This window comes from Augochlora pura, chromosome 3 (genome assembly GCF_028453695.1).
Source record: "Augochlora pura isolate Apur16 chromosome 3, APUR_v2.2.1, whole genome shotgun sequence".
Taxonomy (NCBI): domain Eukaryota; kingdom Metazoa; phylum Arthropoda; class Insecta; order Hymenoptera; family Halictidae; genus Augochlora; species Augochlora pura.
In genome coordinates this window covers 6,740,488-6,754,818 of record NC_135774.1, presented here as the reverse complement: position 1 = coordinate 6,754,818, position 14,331 = coordinate 6,740,488, and the positions used below count along the sequence as shown (strand labels likewise).

The window sequence follows — 14,331 nt, the reverse complement described above, 5'->3', positions numbered from 1 at the left end:
AAGGTCCCCGGAGGGAAGTATACCCTCCGGTGGGACAAGGACGGCAATCTAGTGTCGTGCATCTTCCGGGCGGCCAAGCAAAGGGTGGTGGCCGAAACAGCAAGGGCTGGGACCAGTCGAGCCACGCAAAGGGTGGTGGCCGAACAAGCGAAACCAGCAAGGCGATCGAGAGACCGGCGGACCAAGGATCGGGCAAGGCGGCAAAGCCCGCGAAGGGTTAACCGCCAGGCGCCGCCGAGCCCGGCAAGGGCACGCCTGCCTCGACGGCAACCTCGCCGTGGCGACAGGCCGCTGAGGCCGCCCAAAGGGCCCACAGGAGAAGGGCGAGTGATCGACCAGGTCCTGAGGTCATCGCTGCGGGTCCTACAGGAGCAGCAAAGGGATGGTAACCAGGGGAGGACGTAAGTGACCCCCAACTTACAAAAAATCTATCTCGCGATCCATAACGATCTCCGTCGTGTAAAAATCGCGTCGAAGTCGAGTCTGCCGTTAACCACCGTAGTTTGGTTGCACGGACCGTGCAAGGGGGGCGGTATGTTTAAATTGTAGCCGTTAGCGGAGGTTAACGGAGTTTCTGTGCCTATTGTGCCGCGTGACCCCCGGGCGGTGCCTCTCAAGGGTACGACGTGAGCTAACAATAGATGATAGAAAAACTGTGCTGAAACGCTCGATTTCGGTTAAATTCACGAAGTGTTGCCCGGCGAAAGTCAAGGCCGGTAGAACATGTTCATAATTTTAAAACGCGAGCGGTGAGAATATACCGCCACGAGAAAGAGAGAGCAACGCGATGGATACAAGCGAGATAGACATACGTGGCAGTCAGCGCCGCGTGCCGGCTAATCAGGATAGCACGGCATTCGTATAGCTGACTGCAAAAGATTCGAGTTTAGACAGTCGACTGAAAAGGTCGAAGAAATCGTCCACGTACGTTCTTCGCCTTTTGAGAAAGTTGAGTAGAGAGTAATTTCGAGCGGAGCAAGGATTGCTGCCGAGGACCGGAATACTAGTCTATCGATCAAACTTAAACAGGAGACTTATTCGAATTGATTAATATTGTGAGCCAGCTTGTCCGGAGTGAACATCACTACCGTGATAAGAGCTTGGCGTATTATATCAAGGAAGCCCTGGTCTAGGAAGCGGAACAAAAGGGTGAAAAACCCGCCGGTACGAGAAGGATTTAACCGTGTGCCGCCGATTAAACCACTAATCAGGCCGCGAGAACGGAAATCGATCTCGACCGGCTGTCTTACCGTGATTCAGACCAGGTGGACAAAAGAGTTAAAAGGAGTGATTGCTGCATCGCCGTACGTGGAGTGATAAGGACCAGCTGTCGGATTCCTCCACGGATACGGGTTGAATTGCCAGCGTGACGACGTTGAGAAAGTACCTACGTACAACTCCGTCGTCGCTGGTAGAATTCCCTTCACACGTAACGTGGTAGATGACTTGATTGGAGCACTGCCACGGTGAAGGTGGAAATCCACCCCGAGGACGAAAGGGAAACGTCGACGTCGAGAAGGCCGTAGGGATACCACCGTTGACACGCCCGGCACCATCTTCAGGGATACCGTCGTCGGTGACTCGCCAGGAGCACGTCCACGGTGAAGATCGTGCCTCGCCCTCAAGCGACATCCACCTGGAAACCACGGGCACACAAGGCGGATCCACCTGCAGAGACCGTCGACACTGACTTGAGTGCAGCACTGCCACGGTGAGGGTGGAATTCCGGGCTGAAGGTGCGGATAGGCAACCAGGTCGGTGGAGCCGCGGTGCCGCCTGTTCCAGCAATTAAGTCAAGGGGACAACAGGGAAAGGCTCTGGGTTGTTGAAGCAGTCGGACACCGCCGTGTGCCCGATCCAGCCCTTCGACCTAAGGACTACGTGACCACACGTAAGGTTGGAAGAAGGACGGCGCTGAGACGCCGTTAAAACCCGGATCGGCCTTAACTTCGGACGGCACCGGTGGAGCCTTACAACCTCCACCGAATTGCACTTCGAGGTAAAAAACAGCGATCCACTTCTGCAGCGACACCGATTGCACCTTGATTAGGGCCTGCACAATTCCATTGTTGCAGAAGGCAATCAAGGTTAGAATCCGTGCGTCTGCTAGCGGCGTATTCCATAACGGGAATCGTCAATATATACAGTCCGATAATCCCCCTGCGCTACGCAGTGAGGTGTGACGTTCCCCCTCCGATCGCACGAGCATCGTTGCGAGGATCGTGAGGAAACAAAGGAACGTTTGTAAGACGGTATAATCTAATTAATTTCTTCTTTACGTTTGTCAATAGGCGCCCAAGGAACTGACCTGCTCCAAGGCAATTTGAGAAAGGCAGCCGAAAATATTATAGACCAGGCCAAGGACATACAAATTCTGTAGCGATGCTGGCCGGTTCCCTGAGGACTGTGGAAATTTTAGAAGGATTGTATTTCCAACCGGGGACATAAAATAAGCGGCAAGCCCTTCTCAGGGCTCGTGAAGGAAATAAAATTACTGTACCAATTGATTTCTGCTTACTCTAATCCGTATCCCTCGTATCCGGACCAACAATAAAAGAGCGGCGGTCTTTCCAGGAAATAGAAACCGAAAGCTTTTTTAAACACTCTCCCTGCGCTCGTGCTTAAAAATTTTATAATTTTATTTTATATAGCCACTAATACATAAGTACGTTACATCAGTAAAGTCATACATGTTCCACAATAAACGCAACCAAGGGGATAGGCGACAGGTAAAATCTGTGTGGACCAGCTGGTACGCACTTGCAAATCCAGCTCGGTCCTGCTGGAACGAAACGGTAAAGAGCATCCGGTCCGCAAAGGGTTAAAAAAGTATTCTAGTTATGGTCTAGTAGATTGATATCACTAGTATCTTAAATCGTTTAATCCAGATCTGAACAAATTATCCCACATTAAATAGTGTCCTAATATTTTCGTTACCGACTCTACATCTGTGATAACAATTCTCTGAAAACTAATGAGATGTAAGTCCTTAACAACATATTCCGAGATCATAAAAATCGGAGCTGGATATTCTAAAGTGAATAACTTTGATTTTTTTGTCAAAGTTTGAGAGTGAAATAGCCTGATTCAAATCTTCTCTAAAGTTGTTCGGTTAATTTACAACGGCGCAATTTCATACGCCGATACACCTGAATTTTACAACTGGCTAGTATCCCTACGAAGCTCGTATAATACGAACCGAGGAACACTGTCGGAACTGGAGAAACGGTATTTTCAGTTAGTGAACCCTTCAGTCAACAAATAAAGGTCGACATTAATGTTCTAACGGCGCGTTTGCTGATCTACAACGTCTACTCTTGACAGGGAAAATAAGAGATAAAGAGGGTAATATTATAAAGCTAAAAACGGAAGAAAAGAGAGGGGGCGTGATGGCGCGAGAATAGGAAGCGTGTAGCTGAAATCACGAACGCGTAGTATTCAGGGGTTAATACGCTGTTAGTGGAGCAAAGTATGATTGAGGTGCATGGCTTACTATGTTGAAGTGGACGAAATCGATCCTCAGCTGGCTGACCTGCCTATCGATCTTCTTTACGGTCACTGAACAGTTCATGGGCCAGTCAATGAGGTTGGGAAACCCAGGGCTGATCACATAGGTCAGATTATTTTGCACCTCCTCCGCGCAACCTGCTGTGACTTGTGATAACAGAAAAAAAAATATTGAACGACATCTGCGAAGAAAAATACCGCGAATCCGGAGAAGAGATCGCGAATCTGTATCATATGTACTGCCCGACAATATTTTTTCTAGGAAAAACATTGGCTGGAAATATTGTTCTACGACCAGAAAACAACGAATTTGAGTGCGTGCATGTGGTCAGATCGTGTCGCGAAATGACGAGTTCGCGCATCGATTAAGGTATGCCTATTTCTATTTTTCCTCTGTTCGCTTCGAGTCCCCGGTCCGCATCTCTACCATGCGATCGAAGTTTCATGGCTGAGATAAATTCGTAAGTCGATTACACAAAGAGAATTTAGACAACGCTCGGGTCCCGAACGAGAACAATTGTGTACTATCGTAGTTTTAAACGTGCAAGTAATTGCATATAACAGTGTGATACTCAAGACTGTATATTTCATATACAGGCCGATCGAGAACTGCAACAGCGTTTCGGTGCAGTCTATAACTCGCCTGAGATGCGTAAGAGTTGCAGCCACATGGGCATTAGGTGGAGGTTCAACCCACCAAGTGCACCACATTTTGGTGGTATACAGGAGGCCGGTGTGAAGGCGGTGAAACACCACCTAAAACGCATAATCGGGGAATTTTCCCCGACGGGTGAAGAGATGCACACGCTCCCTTGCAGAATCGAAGCGAGTCTTAACTCGCGACCGATTGCTGCGATGAGCGATTGCCCGGAGGATTATGCTCCACTCACACCGGGCCACTTTCTCATCGGAGGACCGCTTAATGCACTCCCGATTGAGTCCGTGGAAACTGAGCAGCTCTCGCGTTTGACACGATGGCGAGCAATTCAGAAGTTCCACGAGCAGCTCTGGAGATGCTGGTCAAGAGATTATCTTACGCATCTTCAGACACGCTATAAATGGCAAACCACCAAAAAGCATCTTAAACCAGATGATCTGGTCCTGGTGCAGAATCCTCTCCTCCCACCCAATCAATGGGAAATGGGAAGGATCGAGAAGATTTTACCGGGGAAAGACGGGCACGTACGTGTTGTTAACGTACGTACTGCCAAATCAAATTACATACGCCCGATTACACGGATATGTAAACTCCCTGTGGAAGTGTCACCGTAGGCTATGTGGCGCGACACACAACGACGCCTCGGTCTATGTGACACAACAAATCTCGCGATAGCGAGGAGAAATAACTAAGTCTGAAGGGGACAAACCAGTGCGGTACCCCTTCCACTACTACCTCGGTGAACGCGAGCCTGAACGCCTGGCGATTTGACCCAGGAGATCAGTTTAATTTCAAACGCCATGGAGGCTCAATTTGAAAAGATCGTAGCTATCACCGAGGAAGAGAAAACAACAGAGGAGCCGGAAAAGGCTCCCAACCAGGAGACTTCGCCAACCCGGGAGCAACTGGGGTTGAGCCTGGACCTGGGGTGGGGACCCCACAGAATTCCAGATCACGTTCCGCGGACTTCGCGGACATATCGACTGTCCACCCCCGTGGGCATCTACAGGCTCCGATGGAACCGTGAAGGGGTGCTGAGGTCAGCAACCCTTCGAGAGGACCTCTCTCGACCCGCGGAAACCAAGGCTGGTGGGACTACACCGGCCCCGGAGCCAGCCCCGAGGAAGCGGCAGCACCCTCGCGGACGATCGCCCTCGCCAACGTCGTCCAGAAGGGCCTGTACGACGAGGACGGCCCCGGCGCAAACACCGAGGGAACGGCGTGGCCCGAGACGACCGTACCACGCGGTGACGACCGGCAGCCAGGTCGAGGAGGCGGCTAAACTGATGAAGTTGGGAGCCGTCGTGCAGGATATACTGCGGCGAAACGACCGACCAGGGGGGTAAGAAAGTTATTTTCTATCTCCTGGGAAAGAATCTCTCTCTCTCTCGTTCTCTCTCTCTCTCTCTCTCTCTCTCGATTAAATACCTATCCTTTTGATTAAGCTATGCGGATTACGCAGCTTTCGACACTTCGAAACTACCGCGACTCCGGGTTATTGCACGAGTTGTGCAAGGGGGGCGGTATGTTTAAATATCGCGTTAATTTTCGAAGGGAATTCCTCGAAAGCGATACGAAGTTTTTATCGGAGTTAGTTTTTGCCTGAGCGCGCTCGAAGTCACAACCCCCGGTCGAAAACACTTCGAACCGGCGACCGTTGAGACTCGGCGACCTCGGCAACAATGAACGATAATAGAGTCGAAATCGAAATCGGAACGTTACACAGAATACAAAGGAAATTTTAACGGTCTTCGTAAAAATTTGCCTAGTAACCAGGTATAGAGAAAGAGAGGGAATCGGCAAGTTGGAACGGTAACGCTAACTTCCCGAATATAGCCGATGAACCGCGACGGTGCCCGAAGTTCTTTTCAAAGGCACCTCCGCTCGTCGTGCATACAGATTTTGTGCTGTGACCTCCTATGAGACACATCGTACGTTTTGTCGAGTGCCACCGGTTTTCGTTCAACGAAAGGAAAGAGGTCGACCAGAGGCTTTCTTCTGGAAGCAGCCAAGATTCGAGCTTTCGGTAAGGTTAAGAGTTCTGTTGCGACGGCAACACCGATGGTCGAAAGTGCCCAGCCGTCCCTCTTTAGGTATTAAGCCATAAACACGCGAAACAATCGACAATAGGCAAAATCCGACGAACGACGACTAATGACATTACTTTACGACTACCGTACTTGCCGAAACTCGACTCGACGAACGGACAACACGTGTGACAGACCCACGGTACCGTTACACGGACAAACATTCGTAATTTTTACTGTGACAAAGAAGACGACGCAAACACGAAGTTCCTACCAAATTTCCCACTCCTCATTCCAAGTTCCCTGCGACACATCCACCTCCAATCGAAAACACTTTATTTCCTCCACTAAAAACTATCCTCCACCAATCAATGAAAAACCGAGGTGACAACAGACAGAACACGACGAACGAAAGACAGATCACAGCTAACATTCATACATAACGCATTCAAACGTAACGCAGTCAAACGTAACGCAGTCAAACATCATCAAACATCGCAAATAGTATACTTGTACAGTGTTGTAAATAAAGTGTATATAGAACAAACATACATCTATATTAATACGGCATTGTACCAAGCGTGTACAAACAAATCCGGCCTTACAAACCGGATCAACATCAAACGCGTATACAACAAGTTCGAATGTGTATTCGCGCGTTTTCTACCGAAAAGCGACTCTAGTTGTGCTGTGCTTTCTCCAGCACAATTAGAGAGATTAGAGCCTACACCCTGCGCTCGGCCTGCATTATTGCTGTGCTCGAGCTGTGAGTTTGTAGTGCCTTTATAGAGCATTCAGGTGATAAGCGAACATTCCGAGTTCGGCGCGTCCTGTACTGTTACAGTGCACGTGTCGAACGATCGGGTAGCTTCAACAATCTTTCCCTGACTCGCTAGACAGTTGAATTCGATAAGAGCAACTGTCTTGCATTTCTGTTTGAAGTATACGGCGTTCGGCGAGGACCTACGATTGACTGGCCTCGCTGAGTGGTTTCTCTTGGGTGGATCCACACTGATGGGCCATCTTTTGTAGTCCGTAGACCACTTCGCTTCGCTGCGCAGTCACCTGGCGGCCCGCCTATTTCTCTTATTAGAATTCGACTTGTGTTAAATTCAATTAAATTTATTTTTTTGCGGCTCGGTTTTTTGTTTTTCGTCAAGTCGTTAGTATTCGTCAATGGTGTTCATCGTCAATTTATTTCGTCAATTTATTTCTGTTCGTGTAAAGTCAGTGTTGTCACCAGTGCAATTAAATCGTCTTGAGCTACCTAGCCGTTGGACTAGTGACCCCTTTGTCCTCAAGGATCACGCCGATGATCCTCGTTGGGAAACCTCCAGCACCTTCCTCAAGGAACACGTAAGAAACCCTGTATCCTTTTATTAAACCTCCCAGTGGAGGGCCCTCGGGCTTCACCATGGGGGAATCAGTGTGCCGGACCCCGGCCCTTCTGGCCCTACAGGCTCTTCAGGACCGTCTGGCCCATCAGACTCTACATCTGCGTCACCCGCTAATATACCCAAAGCGAGCTCCCTCTTACCTACACCATTAAAAATCGTAGGAAATACCTCAATATTAACTACTAAAACTTCAACGGCCGTTTCTGGCAACCAGAAATGTACCAAACCAACCGCCAATCCCTCTGGCAAAAAAGCGGCCAAAATTCAAAAAATTTCTTCTCGGTCAACGCTGACCTCCCCCCTCCCCCCACGATCACCGTATTAGCACAACAAGAGGTCATATATGACCATGAATTCCTGATAATCAAACAAGTCCCAACAAAAAATAGATTCACTTTTTTCTCGGCCTTCCATACCGAGGCCGAGGCCGAGGCCGAGCTGCAACCGTTACCGCTGCCGACCGTAAACAATGACGCCCGGTCGGTCACTCCAACCGTCACTCGGCCGCAAACCGATCCCAGCAATTCCAACACAAAAAAAGACAGCAATCATCCGGAACTAAGACGGGCCACACACTATCAGGTACACCTGACAGGCACGCCTGAACAGTTACGCCTGTCAGGTGTACCTGATACCTGACGAGCACACACACTCTTCATGTAGACCTGTCAAGTTTGTCAGTTCACCATAGATTCTCCAGAAGATGATCTGCTGTTTCTCTCCTTATTTTTGGTAATTTTTGCGAAACGTAAAAACATACGGAAGAAACGCAAACAATGGTGTAAGGAATGGTTGCAGAGAAGAAAGAAATTTACCCATATCAATCTCTTTAATGAATTAAGACATGAACCACCTGATTATAACAATTTTCTGCGCATGAAGGAATCAGTGTACAACGAGTTACTGTCACTTGTATCTCCCTTGATTAAGAAGAAAGATACACAAATGAGACCAGCTATATCCCCACACGAAAGACTGACAGCTACTTTGAGATTCTTAGCAACTGGTCAACCGTATGAGTGTCTTAAATATTCAACTAGGATTTCACCACAATCTCTTGGACAAATTATTCCTGATACATGTATGGCCCTGTCCAATGTTCTGCAGAAATACATTAAGGTATGTCCTCTATTTTTTTTTTTGCATATTGATATAATTCCCCAAGAAATTCGGGCTCTTATTATTTCAACTACAAAGGAAAGCATAGTATGGTTCCTCTTGCTTTGTAGATGCAAACTACCGTTTCCTCCTTGTGGATTTCGGAACAAATGGCCGCGTATCCGACGCTGGTATACTCCAAAATACACGTTTCTATGAAAAATTAGTGGAGAAAAATCTACATATTCCTCCACCTGACGACGTAACTGAAAATTTAAAAAATGTCACCTATGTTTTTGTTGCGGACCATGCATTTCCGCTGACAACTGCAATTTTGAAGCTATTTAGACAGGCATGTCTTAATTCTGACAAAAAAAGAGGTTTTTAACTATCGTATATCTCGCGCAAGGCATATACAGGTAACCCTCCTATAACACGGTGGTTAGGTTCCTAGAAAATGCCGTGTTGTGTGAAACCGTGTTGTATGAGACCCAGAGCTAGTACAAAAAGGGGGGTTACGTTCCAAAAACTTATTAAAAACAAATATTTTTTTTAATTCGACATAAACAACTTAATTTTTATTAAATAATAAATGTATATACAACACAAAGTAAGAAAAAAATATTTTTATTTAACGCAACCCTAATTTAATAAATTTATTCGTCGTCACTGCTCAGTATAATCAACCGAGAACGTTTGTTGGGTGGAACGATATCGCTTTCACTTTCAGAACTTTTTTCTCTATTTAAAGTTTTTGCATGTTTTTCCCTTTTAAAAAAATCTGTAATCGAACTTTGCTTGCTGGTTCTTACTAGTTCATTGTAAATTTCGCGGTATGGAGCTAAACAGTTTTGCAGTTCCCTTTTGAATTTTCGACTTCTTTCCGTGGAAGGGTCTGTATTTAAGAAAAATGATTCGAGATTTTCCGCTAAGCATAGGCCTTCTTGTAATTTTTTTAATGTTAAATTCTTAACTGCACAATCTTCATCAGAGCTAGCGTTCTCAAAATCGATTTGATTTGCATCCAGGGATGTCATTTCCATCAAATCCGCTTCGTCAACTTCTTCTTCCACCAATAAATCTTGAACGTCCTCAGTAGTCATATCCACAAAACCTTCGCCTCCGATTGATTTAGCGATTTCTAATATGGCACCAATTTCGTTTTCCGATGTTTCACGCATGTTTTCTGTTTCAACTGAAGAGGGCCATATCTTCTTCCAACACGCATTTAAGGTTGATGGTTTTATTTCTTTCAACGACAAAGATATGATTTCAATGCAGTGCTTGATTGAAAATTTCTTCCAAGCTTCCATTACGTTAATTGATTCCGATTCGGTTGCGTCTAAAATCCACTGTAAGGATCTTCTTATATAATATGTTTTAAAGGTGTAAATAATACCTTGATCCAATGGTTGGAGCAACGACGTAGTGTTAGGTGGTAGGAACACTATTCTGACATTGGGATGAGTCAAATCTTGTGGGTGGCATGGAGCATTATCTAACAGTAATAGCGCCTTAAAACTCAAATTTTTCTGTCTTAAATAACGCTCAACGCTTGGCACAAAACAATTTGAAAACCAATCTTTAAATAAATTTCCTGTTACCCAAGCTCTTGAATTTGCTTTCCAGTATACCGGCAAGGTGTTTTTATTTACGTCTTTCAGTGCACGAGGATTCAAAGATCTATAAACTAGCAAGGGTTTTGTCATGAAGTCCCCCGATGCATTACTGCACAAAAGGAGTGTTAGACGATCTTTGGACACCTTAAATCCGGGTGCAGTTTTTTCATTTTGCGAGATAAAGGTTTTACTGGGCATTTTTTTCCACCAAAGCCCAGTTTCATCGGCATTGAAAACCTGATCCGCTGTGTATCCTTGCTCGGCTATAATATTTTGAATTTTCTCTGGATACGTCCTAGCAGCTTCATGATCAGCCGACGCAGACTCTCCTTGGATTCGTATGCTATGAATTGCAAAACGCTTTTTGAATTTTTCGAACCAACCTTTACTCGCCACAAAATCTGGGTTGGTAGTGCATTCTCCTTGTTCATTAAGATGGTTGTAAATTTTTAGTGCTTTTTGTTTTATGATATTGCCATCTAATGGAATTCTTTTTTGACAACAATCATCAATCCAAATGCTGAGTGCCTTTTCCATTTTTTCAATTATTGGCGCTCTGGGGCGAGCTGAACGTTTTGCGGATGTTGAAGATCCTGCGGCAACTGCACTTCTAATTTCTTCTTCATTTTTCTTGATGGTCCTGACTGTTGCTTCATTCAAATTAAGGCTTCTTCCAATGTGGGATGCTTTTTCTCCTTTCAATAAACGATCCAAGATTTGTATCTTTGCTTCTAAAGAAATAAATTTCCTCTTGAACGGTGTTTTAACTTTATCTGACATTGCTCTGAAGCTTAATGTCTTAAAGATGAAAAAATTATTCTTTAACACACTGTGGCTAGACGTAGACTACCGACTAGCAGCTTGAGACACTGTTGTTTTCCCCGATAAGTGTTGGCCCCAATAAGAGGAGCAACTGTCTTCCCCATCCCGCAATTTGGAAGTGACAATGTACACGTGGCTCGCAAAGCCGCGTCGGTCACTTGATCCGGTCGTAAATTAGTCTAAGGCCAAGACCACGCGGAAAACTCTTATAAATAAACAGTCCCCGTTGGTGACCGTCTCAAGTGCCGGTTCATGCTTTGGGATACCTAATACGCATCAGGTCTATCGCCTCGTGCGTGCCTATCTAAAGCTTGGGCTACAAATACGGTTAAGGACCTACATACATTTCCACAACGTTGTATCTTTAGTACAGCAAGCCTCGCCACGGCTGTAGAAGTACATACAATGTTGTATGTACAAAGGATTTACAGTTTTCTCATCACGTTATAGCGAAACCGTGTTATAGGATGCCGTGTTGTAGGAGGGTTCCCGCAATTTACGAATCGTGTTATAGCGAAACCGTGTTATAAGATACCGTGTTGTATGAGGGCTACCTGTAGTTGAAAACGTATTTGGTATTCTTGCATCGAGATTTCGTATCTTTCATACGGCAATAAATTTAGAACCACAAAACATTGAAAAGGTTGTGATGGCAGCAACACTTTTATTTACTTACCTAAGTAAAAATAAACTTATCTAAATAATTATGTATAGATTTGAATAAACATTGTAAAAAAGAATATTTATTGTATGTTTTTCTTACCTCATCATTGTCACTTGCAGGAGATAAATTTGAGACCGATGATCTAGGATTATCTTGGTCCTTTATGAAATCAAACAGTTCGAAGTACCACAGGGAAGGTTTGTAAACATTATCTGCTGAGGCGCCGGATTTCATTGAGGAGTCAATTTTCTTCTGCTCCTTTCGTACATTGGATCTTAAACTGTTAATTTTTTTTTTATACCAAGATCTCGTTTGCATCAGGCTCTATTTCCTTCACTTTATTTACTAATTTTCTGTATGCAGCATCCCTCTTGTCTCTATTACGATAGTCATTATCCTTTACTTTCCACAAGCAAGGTCCACTTTTATAAATGAAATCTCCAAGAAATTCATTATTTCGTTGCGACATTTTTCAATATGTACCTAAACAGATTATTTTATTTGGTAAACAAAAATTAAAGGAACAAAACAGTTAAATAAATCAAAATTGCAAAGCTTTAACCTACACATTTGAACTGTCCACTTCAAAGGATTGTCAAAAACTGAGACCTGTTCAGGTGAAACCGCCACACACATACATCAAGTCTACTCGCCTGTCAGGCAGAACTGATCGAATTTTCATCAGGTGTCAGGTGGCCTTCAGGTCGCCTGAGAGGCTAGTTATTCCAGCCACAGACTATCAGGTACACCTGACAGGCGTAACTGTTCAGGCGTGCCTGTCAGGTGTACCTGATAGTGTCTGGCCCGCTTAAGGTCACAGCTGACTACTCAGAAAAACCTCCCCCGATTTATATATACAATTTTAAATATCCTCTCCCCAAATTCGAGCAAGAACTGTCGAACTCATACGGGAAAAATTTCACCTTAAAGTTTGTTTAAATCGTAGCCGTTAGCGGAGACTTTTCCATAACGTGATTTCGATGTATATTGTGCCGCGTGACCCCCGGGCGGTGCCCTTCAAGGGGAAGACGCGAGCCAACAGCAGTAGATAGAAAAACCGTGCTGATACGTGGCATTTCGGTTAAAATTCGCGAGGGTTACACCGTTGAAAGTCAAGGCCGGTGGACACGTTAGAATAGTTCAAATTCGAGCGGTGACTGCGCCGCCGAGAGAGAGAAACGACATTGGAACGAGTGAGATAGAGATACACGAGAGTCAGCGCCGCGTGTCGGCTAATCAGGATAGCTCGACATTAGCGCAGCTGACTCTGGGCACACTTAATTTTGTTCAGTTGGCAGAGAAGGGTGTCTCGTAGTGAACCTTCTGATATTCTTCTTCGACAGAAGTCCACTCTCTTCAGAGCCGAGTTGAGCGTATCGTACTGCGACCTAGCTCTAAACCCGTAAGCCTCTCTATATCGAAATCACTGGCAAAAATCGTTTACTTGAAGGACTGAAAGCCAGCATTGTCCGGAGGGATCCAGTGGATAGAAGGATACGAGCCGGACAGTCTCTCAGCTACCTCAGGACAATTGGAGCGTACGTGGAAGCTAAGTGGGACAGGAACCCCCTGGTCTAAAAGCGCCCGTACGAGTACCCCCGATTTTCGGTACTATTGCCGAACGGAGGAATTTGGAGATTTGTACTGTTGAACCGTACGTCTCGTGAATCAGATCTTACTCTGATCTTTACGCACGTACGGCAGGTTAGCTTGCCTGTCGATCGTAATAGCTTTCCTTCGGGAAAGAGCGGTCGACGCAGCTAGGGCCCATCTATCTTGCAGTCCGTATAGACATCGTAGGAATTGAGACAAGTCTCGTGGACGATAGCCTCTTCTGCCTCCTCGCCATAGATGACCATAGAGGCATAGTGTGAGGTAGGAAGAAGGGCGACGGTTGGGCGTCGTTAAAGGGTCTTTTGAAATCGGTCACACCCCCGATGAGCATTGGTGGAGACTTACAAACCTCCACTAAAACGCGCTCCGGGTTCACGAAGCAGAAAACTCCAGCAGTCGACGCTGAGGGTATCTTGGTTAAAACTGCACGCCTCAGTCGTGCCTAGTTAATCAAGGTTTGAATCTGCGCGTCTGCCAGCGGCGTATTCCTTTTAACGGGAATCGCCGAATATACAGTCCACACTCTCACTGCGTTACGCAGAGAGGTAGGCCGTTTCCCCCTCCAAGCGCACGAGCATCGTTGCGAGGAGCGAAAGGAAACGGTGAAAAAAGGTATACGTATAATAATCACTAATTGAATTATTTGTACGTTACTATTTTATAGGCATCCAAGGAAATAATCCGAACAAAGGGAAGTGGCCAAACTATGTCTGACCAGGAAGAAGGCCGAATCAGACGAGCCATTTACCGAGGAAGCCACCGACCACGAGCCCTTTCCACCCAAATAAAACCATTGTACAATTGGGAGAAGGAAAAAATAAAAGGAGAGTCCTTTTCAGGACTCGTGGATCTTATTTTCATTACTGTAAAGAGTCAATCTCCTTCATCTAATCCACGTCCCTCATATCCGGGCCGATAAAATAGA

The 14,331-nt window shown here is 45.8% G+C and overlaps 1 protein-coding gene across 1 annotated transcript in view; it reads right to left on the bottom strand.

The window, feature by feature from the left end:
• Positions 1-14,331, bottom strand: part of LOC144467623 (uncharacterized) — a 58,045-nt gene that overhangs the window by 12,398 nt on the left and 31,316 nt on the right. Inside the window, exons 3-4 of the mRNA XM_078176513.1 lie at positions 3,494-3,654; positions 1,882-2,053 (exon numbers count right to left, since the gene is read on the bottom strand). Of these exons, the coding sequence (XP_078032639.1) occupies positions 1,882-2,053; positions 3,494-3,654 (333 nt within the window). The remainder of the gene's footprint in view (positions 1-1,881; positions 2,054-3,493; positions 3,655-14,331) is intronic.